This window comes from Oncorhynchus kisutch, linkage group LG11, assembly GCF_002021735.2.
Source record: "Oncorhynchus kisutch isolate 150728-3 linkage group LG11, Okis_V2, whole genome shotgun sequence".
Taxonomy (NCBI): Eukaryota; Metazoa; Chordata; class Actinopteri; order Salmoniformes; family Salmonidae; genus Oncorhynchus; species Oncorhynchus kisutch.
In genome coordinates this window covers 57,220,489-57,233,731 of record NC_034184.2, presented here as the reverse complement: position 1 = coordinate 57,233,731, position 13,243 = coordinate 57,220,489, and the positions used below count along the sequence as shown (strand labels likewise).

The 13,243-nt window shown below is 42.1% G+C and overlaps 1 protein-coding gene across 1 annotated transcript; it reads right to left on the bottom strand.

Annotated features, from left to right (window-relative positions):
- Positions 1-352: 352 nt before the first annotated feature.
- Positions 353-12,229, bottom strand: tubb6 (tubulin, beta 6 class V). Its single transcript, XM_031835953.1, has 5 exons — positions 12,084-12,229; positions 11,381-11,489; positions 6,832-6,942; positions 3,570-4,629; positions 353-803 (listed from the first exon to the last, which is right to left on the bottom strand). The coding sequence occupies exons 1-5, from the start codon at positions 12,138-12,140 to the stop codon at positions 779-781; spliced, it is 1,362 nt and encodes a 453-aa protein (XP_031691813.1). The 5' UTR covers positions 12,141-12,229; the 3' UTR covers positions 353-778.
- Positions 12,230-13,243: the final 1,014 nt, after the last annotated feature.

Here is a 13,243-nt window from a genome sequence, read left to right as displayed (position 1 = left end):
AACAGCATCATTATCCTACTTTAGTTATTTGTTCAATATCTACCCACCAGAGGGTGACATTCATGCACATACTCTATCTCCCTATGCAGTACCAATGTGCACCTTCCATTCATCTCCATTAAATACATATACTAAGTCACTCTTCCCCTTATTTGGCAATATTTTCATAACCCAGTCTGAGAGCCAGCACAGTCCTCCCTTAATAGGCAGTGGGTTTCTGCTAGAGTGAGGCTACAGAGACACATGGGAGGGTTACACTGGGTCTTTAACAGCTGCAAGTACTGTCTCTTTAAGACAGTGTCCGACAATTTCACCAACTATAGTTATTTTCAATCTTCAAACTCACAACAAATTGACAATTTCATGGAAACATTTATTGAGTTTTGATTCACATACTATTCAGAACCGAAATGCTCGAAGACAATTGCAACATCTTACTTACTAAAGCAAACTACTTGGTTGGTTGTTGGTTGTGACATACTGCAATCTAGCATTACTGTATCTGGTTCTGGCTCTAATGCAAGAACAGCTTTCTATAGAGAGTTCAATTGGCTTTCTTTTGCTCGCATATTTGTTCTGCTGTCAACGATTCATTTTATAATTTCTGAGTCAGTGAATCCTTACAGGGATAAAACTTACAGTGTCTGATAATACTTAAACAATCACTATTAAAGTAAAAACACTGTCAGCTTCATTGCGGGATATTTCTGTTTCCAGTGCTAACGCCTTAGCTTTAGCTCAGTGAGATAACATTGTCTTCAAAGATGGGGGCTTCAAGCTATTGGGCTTCAAGGTTCCATTCCCTGTTGGATACAGGATACAGTTAACATGTATCAAGATCAAAGTGTAATAAACAACCTGCTCATGTAATACATAAAGTAATTCAGACACACACGCACACGCACACACACACACACTGGAGTTGTTCTCAGGGTCAGTGCCAATGTAATTTGAGTGGCATGAAGCACTTCTGCAGCTGACTTCCCAGCTAGCTGTCCGGGCCAAGATCGTTTGTGACACCAGCTGTGCATACCACGCCAAGCCCTTCCAACCACCACATCAGGTCAACGTACAGCCAATACCAATTCACTTCCTACCCATTCCCCATGGCCCTAACACTAAGATGTTAACAGATCTGGAGGATCTGTATACAGTAGGTGTAAGCAGTGTGGGGGAGCTTCCACCTTACAGACCTGTGAATGGTGTTAGGGCCAAGTACCCACTATTGGGCTGATATACTGAGAGAGCTTTTAAAATCAGATGGTGATCATGTTTCATCTTGTTCATATTACGGGGAAAGATTCACTTCCTGTTTGCTTCATTTCCCTAAAGCACACAGCATGCACGGTGCTTTTATTGTGACATTTAGTAAAGTTGTCTTTAAAGGTATAAACCTTTTCACACATGCTATCTGTTTCTCACTTTAATGCTTCCAAAATGTAGCACTAAGCTGACTCAGTTAGCTAGTACGTGTATGGCAGAAGACTCATTGAGGCCATGAATAGCTCTAAATAGTTTGGTGCAGACTGGAGGTCCCCTATTGTTAGCTCCACAGTTCTAAATGGAGAAAGCCTTGCTCAGCAGCTGTTGTGAGTAACTAGGGGTAGGAGGGGGGGATTTTCCCCCACCATAGGAACGTTGAAGCCTGTCTGCTGTGGGACATGACTGTGGCGGATATGAACAAAGCACTTGGGGTTTACAATGACTGGTTCCCTAAATAGAACTGCTAGGAAATCAAGTTCTAACCACAATAGAGGGAGAACGATTAGCAAGCTATTGGAAGTGTACTTCTCTGTATTGTCCATTATTACAGTCATACCGTAGAGTGTCTGGAGCTATATCTACTAAGCATTTACACCAGTGTTGTTCTTTATTCATCCAGGAAGTCCGTTAAGGCTTCCAATGGAACATGTTATATTCTAAAAGGTATTCTAAAGGGTATAAAACACAAAAAGTTGAAGGTAAAATAAAGATTAAGAGATGAATAAGGAAAAGTTCACCAAGACATTTATATTTTGTCTTCCATTTGCATTGCACTAGACTAGAGCAGAAGCTTAGCAAATCAGTTTCCCAATGTACTAATCAACACACATCAACCATCAAACATATAATGCCCATAACTGACCAACATGAATTGAGAAATGTACATACAGTTGTTCCATTTGATTTCAATCACTTTTTGAACTAAACTTTCTATACATATTTGCCCATAGTAGAAGTGTTCAGAAAGTGACTTTCAGGACCTGAATGTAAAAACAATTAGGAGATATATGTGCTCAAAGTTGACCTGTTTTGCATACCCCACCCTCCCAAGTGTCACAGCGGTCTAAGGCACTACGTCTCAGTGCAAGATGAGTCACTACAGTCCCTTGTTCGAATCCAGGCTGTTTCACATCCGGCCGTGATTTGGAGTCCCATAGGGCAGCGCACAATTGGCCCAGCGTCTTCTGGGTTTGGGCGGGGTAGGCCGTCATTGTAAATAAGATTTATTTTATTTTATTTACCATGAGACATCCATGTCTTCATCACTGGAACAATTAAACGGTTAAGTTTGATACAATTTAAAAGCTTACAAACAGAGTTATATTTTTATTTATTTATTTATCATCTTTAATGTCAATTATCTAAAAATGTGTAAAAGACACAGCATACTCTTGTAGACCGAGGGGGTAATTTCAATCATAGAAATAGCAATCCTAGAATGGACATACAGTATCCCTTCAGACCACTGCAATTTAGCTGGTACATAATTTAAATTGAATCGAAATATTAACTTCAAAAGATAGATTAACTACAAAGGTGACCGCCGGTCAACCCACCGTTGAATGTCAACTTAAATGGGAATGTATATTCTAGTAACTGTATTTCTATGATTTCAATAGGTTTCCTATGGAAGATTGACACTGTAGATTAAAACAACATTTTCTGATGTGGTGACCTCCAATAATCTTTGTGCTACCATTTTAAAGTTGAAATGTTATTCCCATTTTAGTACATTTACCAAAACATTACACCCAACATGAAAACATTCTGATGGTTTAAAAATAGGGTCTAAGCTACAACATAAGTGCATTTTTTTAGTTGATAATTTAGGTTCAAATAAATTAAGTTGTTAGCAAACCTTTCTCGTAAGCTTTTAAACGATACGAGACTCAACCTTTAATCTTTTCCAGAAATGAAGGAATGGATGTCTCTCGGTAGGGTGAGGTATGCAAAACTAACTAACTCCCTTAAATGTTTTGGCATTCCAGTCCAAAAAGTTACTTTCTGACCAGTGTCAAATACGTATAGAAAGTTTTGTTCAAATCAAAAGGGGTGCAGTCAAAAAGTGATCGAAATCAAATGGAACGACCCCATACACAACATATCACACAATGGAAAACTGCACTAGACGAAAACTTAACAAACAACACATTCAAAGCCTTTAAAAGGCTTTATTTCCACCACTGCTACAGAGACCTCTGGGCATAAAACAGTACACATCAAAACACATGTTAAAAAATATATATATAATAATAATAATAATCAAATATATATATTATTTTACAAACAGGCAACGTTATCCTTACTCATTGAGTTCTTCTTCTTCGTCGTCGAATGTCTCTTCCCCGTCATTAGCCGTGGCCTCCTGGTACTGCTGGTACTCAGACACCAGGTCGTTCATGTTGCTCTCGGCCTCTGTGAACTCCATCTCATCCATGCCCTCCCCGGTGAACCAGTGCAAGAAGGCCTTGCGGCGGAACATGGCCGAGAACTGCTCCGAGAAGCGCTTGAACAGCTCCTGGATGGCCGTGCTGTTGCCGATGAATGTGGAGGCCATCTTAAGGCCGCGGGGTGCAATGTCACACACGGCCACCTTGACGTTGTTGGGGATCCACTCCACGAAGTAGCTGCTGTTCTTGTTCTGGATGGCCAGCATCTGTTCGTCCACCTCCTTCATGGACATGGGCCCTCGGAAAACAGTGGCCACGGTGAGGTAGCGGCCATGGCGCGGGTCGCAAGCTGCCATCATGTTGCGGGCGTCAAACATTTGCTGAGTGAGTTCGGGCACTGTCAGGGCGCGATACTGCTGACTCCCCCGGGCGGTTAGTGGTGCAAAGCCAGGCATGAAGAAATGTAGGCGGGGAAAGGGCACCATGTTGACGGCCAGTTTGCGAAGGTCGGCGTTGAGCTGGCCAGGGAAGCGCAGTGAGGTGGTCACACCGCTCATGGTGGCCGACACCAGGTGGTTGAGGTCTCCGTAAGTGGGCGTGGTCAGTTTTAGGGTACGGAAGCAGATGTCGTAGAGCGCCTCGTTGTCAATGCAGTATGTCTCATCCGTGTTCTCCACCAGCTGGTGCACAGAGAGCGTGGCGTTGTACGGTTCGACCACTGTATCAGACACCTTGGGTGAGGGCATGACGCTGAACGTGTTCATGATGCGGTCGGGGTACTCCTCACGGATCTTGCTGATGAGCAGGGTGCCCATGCCTGAGCCCGTGCCCCCACCTAGGGAGTGGGTGAGCTGGAAGCCCTGGAGACAGTCACAGTGCTCACACTCCTTCCTCACCACATCCAGCACAGAGTCTACCAGCTCTGCTCCCTCAGTGTAGTGGCCCTTGGCCCAGTTGTTCCCCGCACCCGTCTGCCCTGCAAGGACAGCAAAAAGGGATGAAATTTGTCAGTTAAATCCTACACCCCATCCCTCCAGTAACCCCAAATCCCCCCCCCCCCCACTACCCCAAACACAAGCTTATTGTGAGCCATTTATCATCCAGTCTAGAACCAAGAGAAATGTGGGGTCAGTACAGGGTGTGTGCGAGGTGAGATTATTGGGCTCAAGTCCACGTGAAAACCCTGAAAAGTTGATAAACAAATGTCTAAGACATTTAGGCAAGAATGTAGGTTGAGTCTGGCATTTGTACAAGCTTCATGTTCTGTCAAATAGTTTTCCATTGTCTCCCCGTAGCTGCTAATGAAAGGGTAAATGACTAAGGCCATGTATCATGCATCTCCTGAAAACTTCTGCTGGGACCGTCCCACTTAATCCATCCCAGTCTTCATTAGGTCATGCAATGGAAAACTTCAAAAAAATTAAATGACTGTTTCTTATTGGACAAACCTAGGTAGTCCCTCCCTGTTTCACTCAGCTTTTTAAATTTGTTTTTACATTTGATGCCTAATGGTGCCTAATGACTATATCCACCTCCTGAAAAATACCACTGGCACCACCACACTTGAACCCAGGTAGGAATGTTTGTACTGGGACTTCAAACAGAAGATAACTGTCTGTGAGGGACTTCCTTCACTTGTCCAATGAGAAACTCTCATTTCTGTTCTCAATTGCAGAACATTTTAAAACGTTTTCCAATTGTGTGCCCTAATGAAAACAACTGGACTAGGACAACATATGGATTATGCTGTGTGCTGATTGAACGATTTAATTCACAACTGTAGATGACTTAATTCCATTTTGTTTTTGTATGACAATCATGTGTAGTTTAGAGTCACATGTCATATATTTGGTTTGTACTAGGCACAACACAAGATAGCACGCAAGTCCTTGATGTAGATTGACAATCAGTTGTTATGTCTGTAGAGGATCCCATTTTAACAGCCTCACATATTCACCTCACATATTGCCCATTCAAGTAAGCTTAAACAGTCTGTATATGCTGCTATCAAATCATTGAATGATTTCCCTATCATTACCAATTAGAGATGTGTGAAAACGTGCAACTAAAGTAAATACCCTCCTAAAAAACAACCTGCCATCCATTTTGAGAGCACTGTTCAGAACCAAAACATCTTGATGCCATGGCTCATCTAGGGAGCTTTCAGGGGCTTTGTGTTATAAACTTGATCAATTCTGATCCCCAGGGCCCAGTTTTCAAAAGTTATCGGATTTAGACAATCAGACAGGATTAAACGTCAGGTTTAATTGGGTTTATCAAAACTAAAAATATGGATTCTGATCCTGCAGGTGTGGATTTGGATTTTGTAATCCAATTTGACCTTTAATCAGGATTAAATGTCGTTTTTTTGCGTTTTTCAAAGGTGATTAGGATAGTTTTGATGCCGAAAATCAGGATTATCTTGATCCCACTGGATGGCTGGATTCAGGTTGTATTTAGAAAGGTTAAAAGCACTACAACCAAGACATTGCAATGAAACTAAGGAAAGGCTAAAAAAAACAGTATTACATTTTAAAACCAAAGGCTAATTGGGTTAAATTGACAGCAGTTTATGTATGTGGTCAGTTGTTATATTGAGAAGTATCACATAAATGTATGTACTTACTTGTAAGTGATATGCAGACTAATTTATGTTTTATTTCTATCTCAGGTACCTTTATTTGTGTAGTTTACTCCTCTCTGTTTCCCTATGACAGTGTAGAAGTAGTACCATAACCTGTCCAGTAGATGGCAAGGTGTAGGTTTGTTCGAAACACTGACAATCCGTATTCTGTGATCTTGATATTGTGGTATCTGGATCAGAATGATATTTCCGATTTTGTTCTGAAAAACTGGCTCAAAAACAGCCAGCACGATCTGATCCTGGATTGCAAAAAAGACAAATACAGAACCTCATCATTCTGATCCAGATTAAAAGTTTTTCAAAACCTGGGCCCAGTAGACCTCACGTGACCGCCGCAACACCTCATGCTGTGTGTCCTTGATATTGAAGAAACAATGAAAACACTTAAATGGTACACATACCTAAAAACAGCCATTTTGAATCAGTAGGGGGAAAAAATGTGTTTGCTACATAGAGACAAGATGCATATAATACCTAATAACAATGCATTATTTAGCTGTTGACTTTAAGTAAAGTGTTACAGTGTCCACTTACCGAAGATAAAGTTGTCAGGTCTGAATAGCTGTCCAAAAGACCCCGACCGGACACTGTCCATGGTCCCCGGTTCCAGGTCCACAAGGATTGCTCTGGGGACATACTTGTGTGCTAGAAAAAAGACAACCAAACACCTATACAGATTGGAATACATTTCAAATGTATCTGAATGCATGGTATTCTACTGTAGTCTGTTTCACAAGCAAGACTTTGTCAGGTATGCCTATAACCTATTACCTAAAACACATTCCTTATTTTAGGCCTTAAGGAATTGCCAACAACCTGATAACATTTCCCTTTTCAATGCGGCCTGCCATCTTTCCCTCACACTGAATATTTCAGTCCTAACTAACACTAACTTTAAAGGCTGAATGAATACAAAAGGTGTACATAGATGCGTCAGAAATAATGTATTCACATCATGCTATATACAACAGCCTGGTCTCATAGACTATACTTAACATTGTTACTATCTAAGCAACATTAAAAAAAAAGCGATAGATTTTTGCATTGGATGCATCTCAATCCACCGCATCCGCCTATATCGCACTTCCGCATCTGCGGTGAAAGGTAGTAGAGCTAGAGTGGTGTTTGTCAGGCTATCGGCCGTCCCAAAAATCGGACTTCTCACGAAAACCTCTGTAGCGTCCGAACGGTTTTGCTCAACGACCCCCACAGGCGTCAGTTGACTCGTCTGACGATGTGCCAACTTCTGTTTGTAACGTCCGAAAAGTTTGGGCTGCACACTAATCTCCCCTAATGTCAAAGGGAGATTCTCACAAACACGATGGTGTTCTCAGTTACGCTTTACGACCCCCATAAGTGTCACGTGAGTTGTCGAAAGGTCCCCCAAAAAATATGGAAGAATGAAGGTCGTTTTGGAACTACCCAAAAAATGGGTTAAATAAATATCCCAGCAAAAAAAGAAGCAACTCACTGTCAACTGCGTTAATTTTCAGCAAACTTAACATGTGTAAATATTTGTATGAACATAAGATTCAACAACTGAGATAAACTGGACAAGCTCCACTGACATGTGACTAACAGAAATTGAATAATGTGTCCATGAACAAAGGGGGGGGGGGGGGTTCAAAATAACAGTTAGTATCTGGTGTGGTCACCCGCTGCATTAAGTACTGCAGTGCATCTCCTCCTCATGGACTGTACCAGATTTGCCAGTTCTTGCTGTGAGATGTTACCCCACTCTTCCACCAAGTCACCTGCAAGTTCCCGGACATTTTTTTTTGGGGGGGGGGGGAATGTCCCTAGCCCTCACCCTCCGATCAAACAGGTCCCAGACATGCTCAATGGGATTGAGATCCGGACTCTTCGCTGGCCATGCAGAACACAGACATTCCTGTCTTGCAGGAAATCACCCACAGAACGAGCAGTATGGCTGGTGGCATTGTCATGCTGGAGGGTAATGTCAGGATGAACCTGGAGGATGGGTACCACGAGGGAGGAGGATGTCTTCGCTGTAGTAGAGCTAGAGTGGTGTTTGTCAGGCTATCGGATTGCAATGACAAGATTGCCTGCAATGACAACAAGCTCAGTTCGATGATGCTGTGACACACAGCCCCAGACCATGACGGACCCTCCACCTCCAAATCGATCCCGCTCCAGAGTACAGGCCTCGGTGTAACGCTCATTCCTTCGACGATAAATGCGAATCCGATCATCACCCCTGGTGAGACAAAACTGCGACTCGTCAGTGAAGAGCACTTTTTGCCAGTCATGTCTGGGCCAGCGACGGTGGGTTTGTGCCCATAGGCGATGTCTGGTGAGGATCTGCCCTACAACAGGCCTACAAGCTCTCAGTCCAGCCTCTCTCAGCCTATTGTGGACAGTATGGGTACTGATGAAGGGATTGTGCGTTCCTGGTGTAACTCGGGCAGTGGTTGTTGCCATCCTGTACCTGTGCCGCAGGTGTGATGTTCGGATGTACCGATCCTATGCAGGTGTTGTTACACGTGGTCTGCCACTGCGAGGATGATCTGCTGTCCGTCCTGTCTCCCTGTAGCGCTGTCTAAGGCGTCTCACAGTACGGACATTACAATTTATTGCCCTGGCCGTATCTGCAGTCTTCATCCCTGCCTTCACACAGATGAGCAGGGACCCTGGGCATCTTTCTTTTGGTGTTTTTCCGAGTTAGTAGAAAGGCCTCTTTAGTGTCCTAAGTTTTCATAACCGTGACCTTAATACAAACTATAGTTTTGGCAAGTCAGTTAGGACATCTACTTTGTGCATGACACAAGTAATTTTCCAACAATTGTTTACAGACAGATTATTTCACTTATAACTCACTGTATCACAATTCCTGTGGGTCAGAAGTTTACATACACTAAGTTGACTGTTCCTTTAAACAGCTTGTAAAATTCCAGAAAATTATGTCATGGCTTTAGAAGCTTCCGATGACTCAATTGAGTCAATTGGAGGTGTACCTGTGGATGTATTTCAAGGCCTACCTTCAAACCCAGTGCCTCTTTGCTTGACATCATGGGAAAATCAAAAGAAATCAGCCAAGACCTCAGGAAAAAATTGTAGACCTCCACAAGTCTGGATCATCCTTGGGAGCAATTTCCACACACCTGAAGGTACCAAGTTCATCTGTACAAACAATAGCACCCAAGTATAAACACCATGGGATCACACAGCAGTCATAACGCTCAGGAAGGAGACGCGTTCTGTCTCCTAGAGATGAACGTACTTTGGTGCGAAAAGTGCAAATCAATCTCAGAACAACAGTAAAGGACCTTGTAAAGATGGAGGAAACAGGTACAAAAGTATCTATATCCACAGTAAAATGAGTCCTATATCGACATAACCTGAAAAGCTGCTCAGCAATTAAGAAGCCACTGCTCCAAAACCACCATAAAAAAAGACAGACTACCGTTTGCAACTGCACACGGGGACAAATATTGTACTTTTTGGAATGTCCTCTGGTCCGATTAAAAAAATAGAACTGTTTGGCCATAATGACCATCGTTACGTTTGGAGGAATAAGGGGGAGGCTTGGAAGCCGAAGAACACGATCCCAACCGTGAAGCGCAGGGGTGGCAGCATCATGTTGTGGGGGTGCTTTGCTGTAGGAGGGACTGGTGCACTTCACAAAATAGATGTCATCATGAGGTGGACAATTATGTGGATATATTTAAGCAACATCTCAAGACATCAGTCAGGAAGTTAAAGCTTGGTTGCAAATGGGTCTTCCAAATGGACACTGACCCCAAGCATACTTCCAAAGTTGTGGCAAAATGGCTTAAGGACAACAAAGTCAAGGTATTGGAGTGGCCCTCAAAATCCTGACATCAATCCTATAGAAAAAGTGTGTGTGAGCAAGAAGGCCTACAAACCTGACTCAGTTACACCAGCCCTGTCAGGAAGAAGGGCCAAAATTCACCCAACTTACTGTGGGAAGCTTGTGGAAGGCTACCCGAAACGTTTGACCCAGGGGAAACATTTATTTAATCAATTTTAGAATAAGACTGTAATGTAAGAAAATGTGGAAAAGTCAAAGGGTCTGAACACTTTTGAATGCACAGTATATTTCCAGAGCTTTCTTATATCTCCTAGATATAGGACAGACACTTCAAGCTTGTTTCTTATGATTTTTGTTTTTGCCATTCATTAATGTGTTATTCAATGCATTTCTCTGGGCTATAGTAGTAAAAGGCTAAATTCAATATTATATCAAATCATTTGTTCATATATATTTTTTGGTACCTAAAGAAGTCCTTAATTCAATAGCTAAATGATCCATAGTATGACCATCTTAAAATAATTTCATTGTTAGAATCCCCCCATTGTCGTGCTATTCCTCCTCGTCACCCTTAAGTTTCAGCGTGATAATGCACGGCCCCATGTTTCAAGGATCTGTACACAATTCCTGGAAGCTGAAAATGTCACAGTTCTTCCATGGCCTGCATTCTCACCCGATATGTCACCCATTGAGCATGTTTGGGATGCTCTAGATCGACGTGTACGACAGAGTGTTCCAGTTCCCGCCAATATCCAGAAACTTCGCACTGCCATTGAAGAGTGGGACAACATTCCACAGGCCACAATCAACAGCCTAATCAACTCTATGCGAAAGAGATGTGTCACGCTGCACGAGGAAAATGGTGGTCACACCAGATGTGGACTGGTTTTCCGATCCACAGCCCTACCTTTTTGTTAAAGGTATCTTTGACCAGATGCATATCTGTATTCCCAGTCATGTGAAATACATGGATTATGACATAATGAATTCATTTCCATTTACTAATTTCATTATATTAACTGTAACTCATAGCATTTTTGAAATTGATGCATGCTGCGTTTATTTTTGTTCAGTTTAATTGGAGTGTTCCGGATTTAATTTACTGTTACGTCTACCACTGAGTTCAGGTTGCAGCAAAAGGTGGCAAAAGGGTTATGGCAATTTATCAAAGCACCAGAAGTAAGGACCCTGTAGCAGGCCATGAGTGCGCTTATGTTACATGTTCTATGCCTTTAACAATTGAGAACAACTTGGAAGCATGATGACTCATTCTACCACAGACACACTTACCGGACGCTTCGTTGTAGTACACATTAATCCTGTCGATTTGAAGCGATGAGTTACCCACATAGTTTCCTGCCGGATCGATGCCGTGTTCATCGCTGATAACTTCCCAAAACTGTCGAGATATCAACGTGAGGAATAGGTTACAGTTAAATATCCTAAAGTTAACAAGGCATCATGAAAAAACGATTGGACATTGTGCATCCTTCGGTCTCATTTGATGACTGAAGCACACTCAGCTGCTGAAATTGATAGACTCGCACAGCGCGAATTTCATAGCACTCCATGGCTGAACGCTAGGGACCGTTATGAAGTTTATTATAGGCTAAATAGATTTGTAATTAAGCGATGGCAATTTACATTTTCAAAAGGCAAAGTCGCAGCCTATGACCCAAAGCATGGGGTCATATGCTATACAACACTGGCCTACAATTTGTCACATCAGCTTCTAAAAAGTCGGGCTAATGCCACACACGGTATTTTCGGATTTAAAAGACATTCCGATCATTCGTCATCCGTTGTCATTCATCTGGCAACGGATGATTCCCATTGAAAAAACATTGGCGGCAGTAACAAAAAATATTGTACAAAATCCGTGGCATAATAAAGTTAAGAAATTGTTTTTCTACACAAAACATGCAAGGTGTTAATTCAAATAAAAAAGTAATTCTTAATGAAAAAGTAATTCAGTTCAATGGTCTCTACTTGCCTTGGTGCCAATCTGATTCCCACATTGTCCGGCTTGTATGTGAACTATTTCTCTCATTCTGTCTGTGTGCAAAGGTGTCTTGGCGGCTGGAGTGTGTATGCAGCCTGGTAAACTCAACTGATTAGCAGGCGGGCTAAATTCCTGTTCACCTCTGCCGAACTTCCACGCCCAGAAGGCTGGACAAGTGAATGACACCCCAGCTGTGCAATAAAATAGTAAACCGTTATCTTCCATCCCATCTCCCTTCTCACAAGAGAAGTATATTATCAGGCTTAGTTTGTTGAAATAATGTATCAATTCAATTGTGATAATTAGAGTAGCCGAGGCTGTATTTGCTTTAGGTGTTGCACCATTTCAAGTGTTAAAGTTAAAGTTGAGCTCACTACACTCATTCATTATGAGTTCACTTGGGTACAAAAATATCAAAATACACATAATATACCTTCAGGAGGTACACATATGATCTAACATGGTACTGTTTGGTACATTTTAGGGTACATGTGCGGCTAATCTAGTAATTGTACATTTTTGTACCCAATATTTTGAATATAAAAGGTATAATTATTGAGGGCATGGTTCAGTTATTTTTGGCCACCCGTGAATTGAAGTGTTGTACCAGTTTAAGTGGTCTACTGTTATATTGCAAGTTTGAGCATGTCTGCTGACAGTTCTGAAATCTTTATATAGACTTATGTAATTTTGTAGCGAGCTTAACCCAACACTGAGCAACTTAGTCAAGTACAGACCTCTTGGTGTAATGGTTAAGGTGTTGGCTTGACAGTTGCTGGAGCCAGGTTCAAATCCCAGTTGGGGCTACCCTCTGAATTTGCTACGTTGTTGTCAGAAGTGGGATGGTGAAGTGTAAGGGAGTTAAGTTAATATTTGCCACCTAAAAAGGTACAAACTGCAAAAAGGTACAATGGATGTACCTTACAGGGTGTGACAAGAAACCCATCACACAAAGGAAGTACATGTTGCACATGTGAAGCGTTTCAGGAAACTAGGTGTATGTCGCAAGTCACAACTCTGGAACTTTCATGTGCCTTAATAACAAACTTGGATGCCATCTGTAAATACGAATAAAATGGTTAAATTACGATCCTTGTTGGTTAAGCCACAGAAAAAGGTTGCTTCCATCCCACTAGCCATGATTGGCTGAG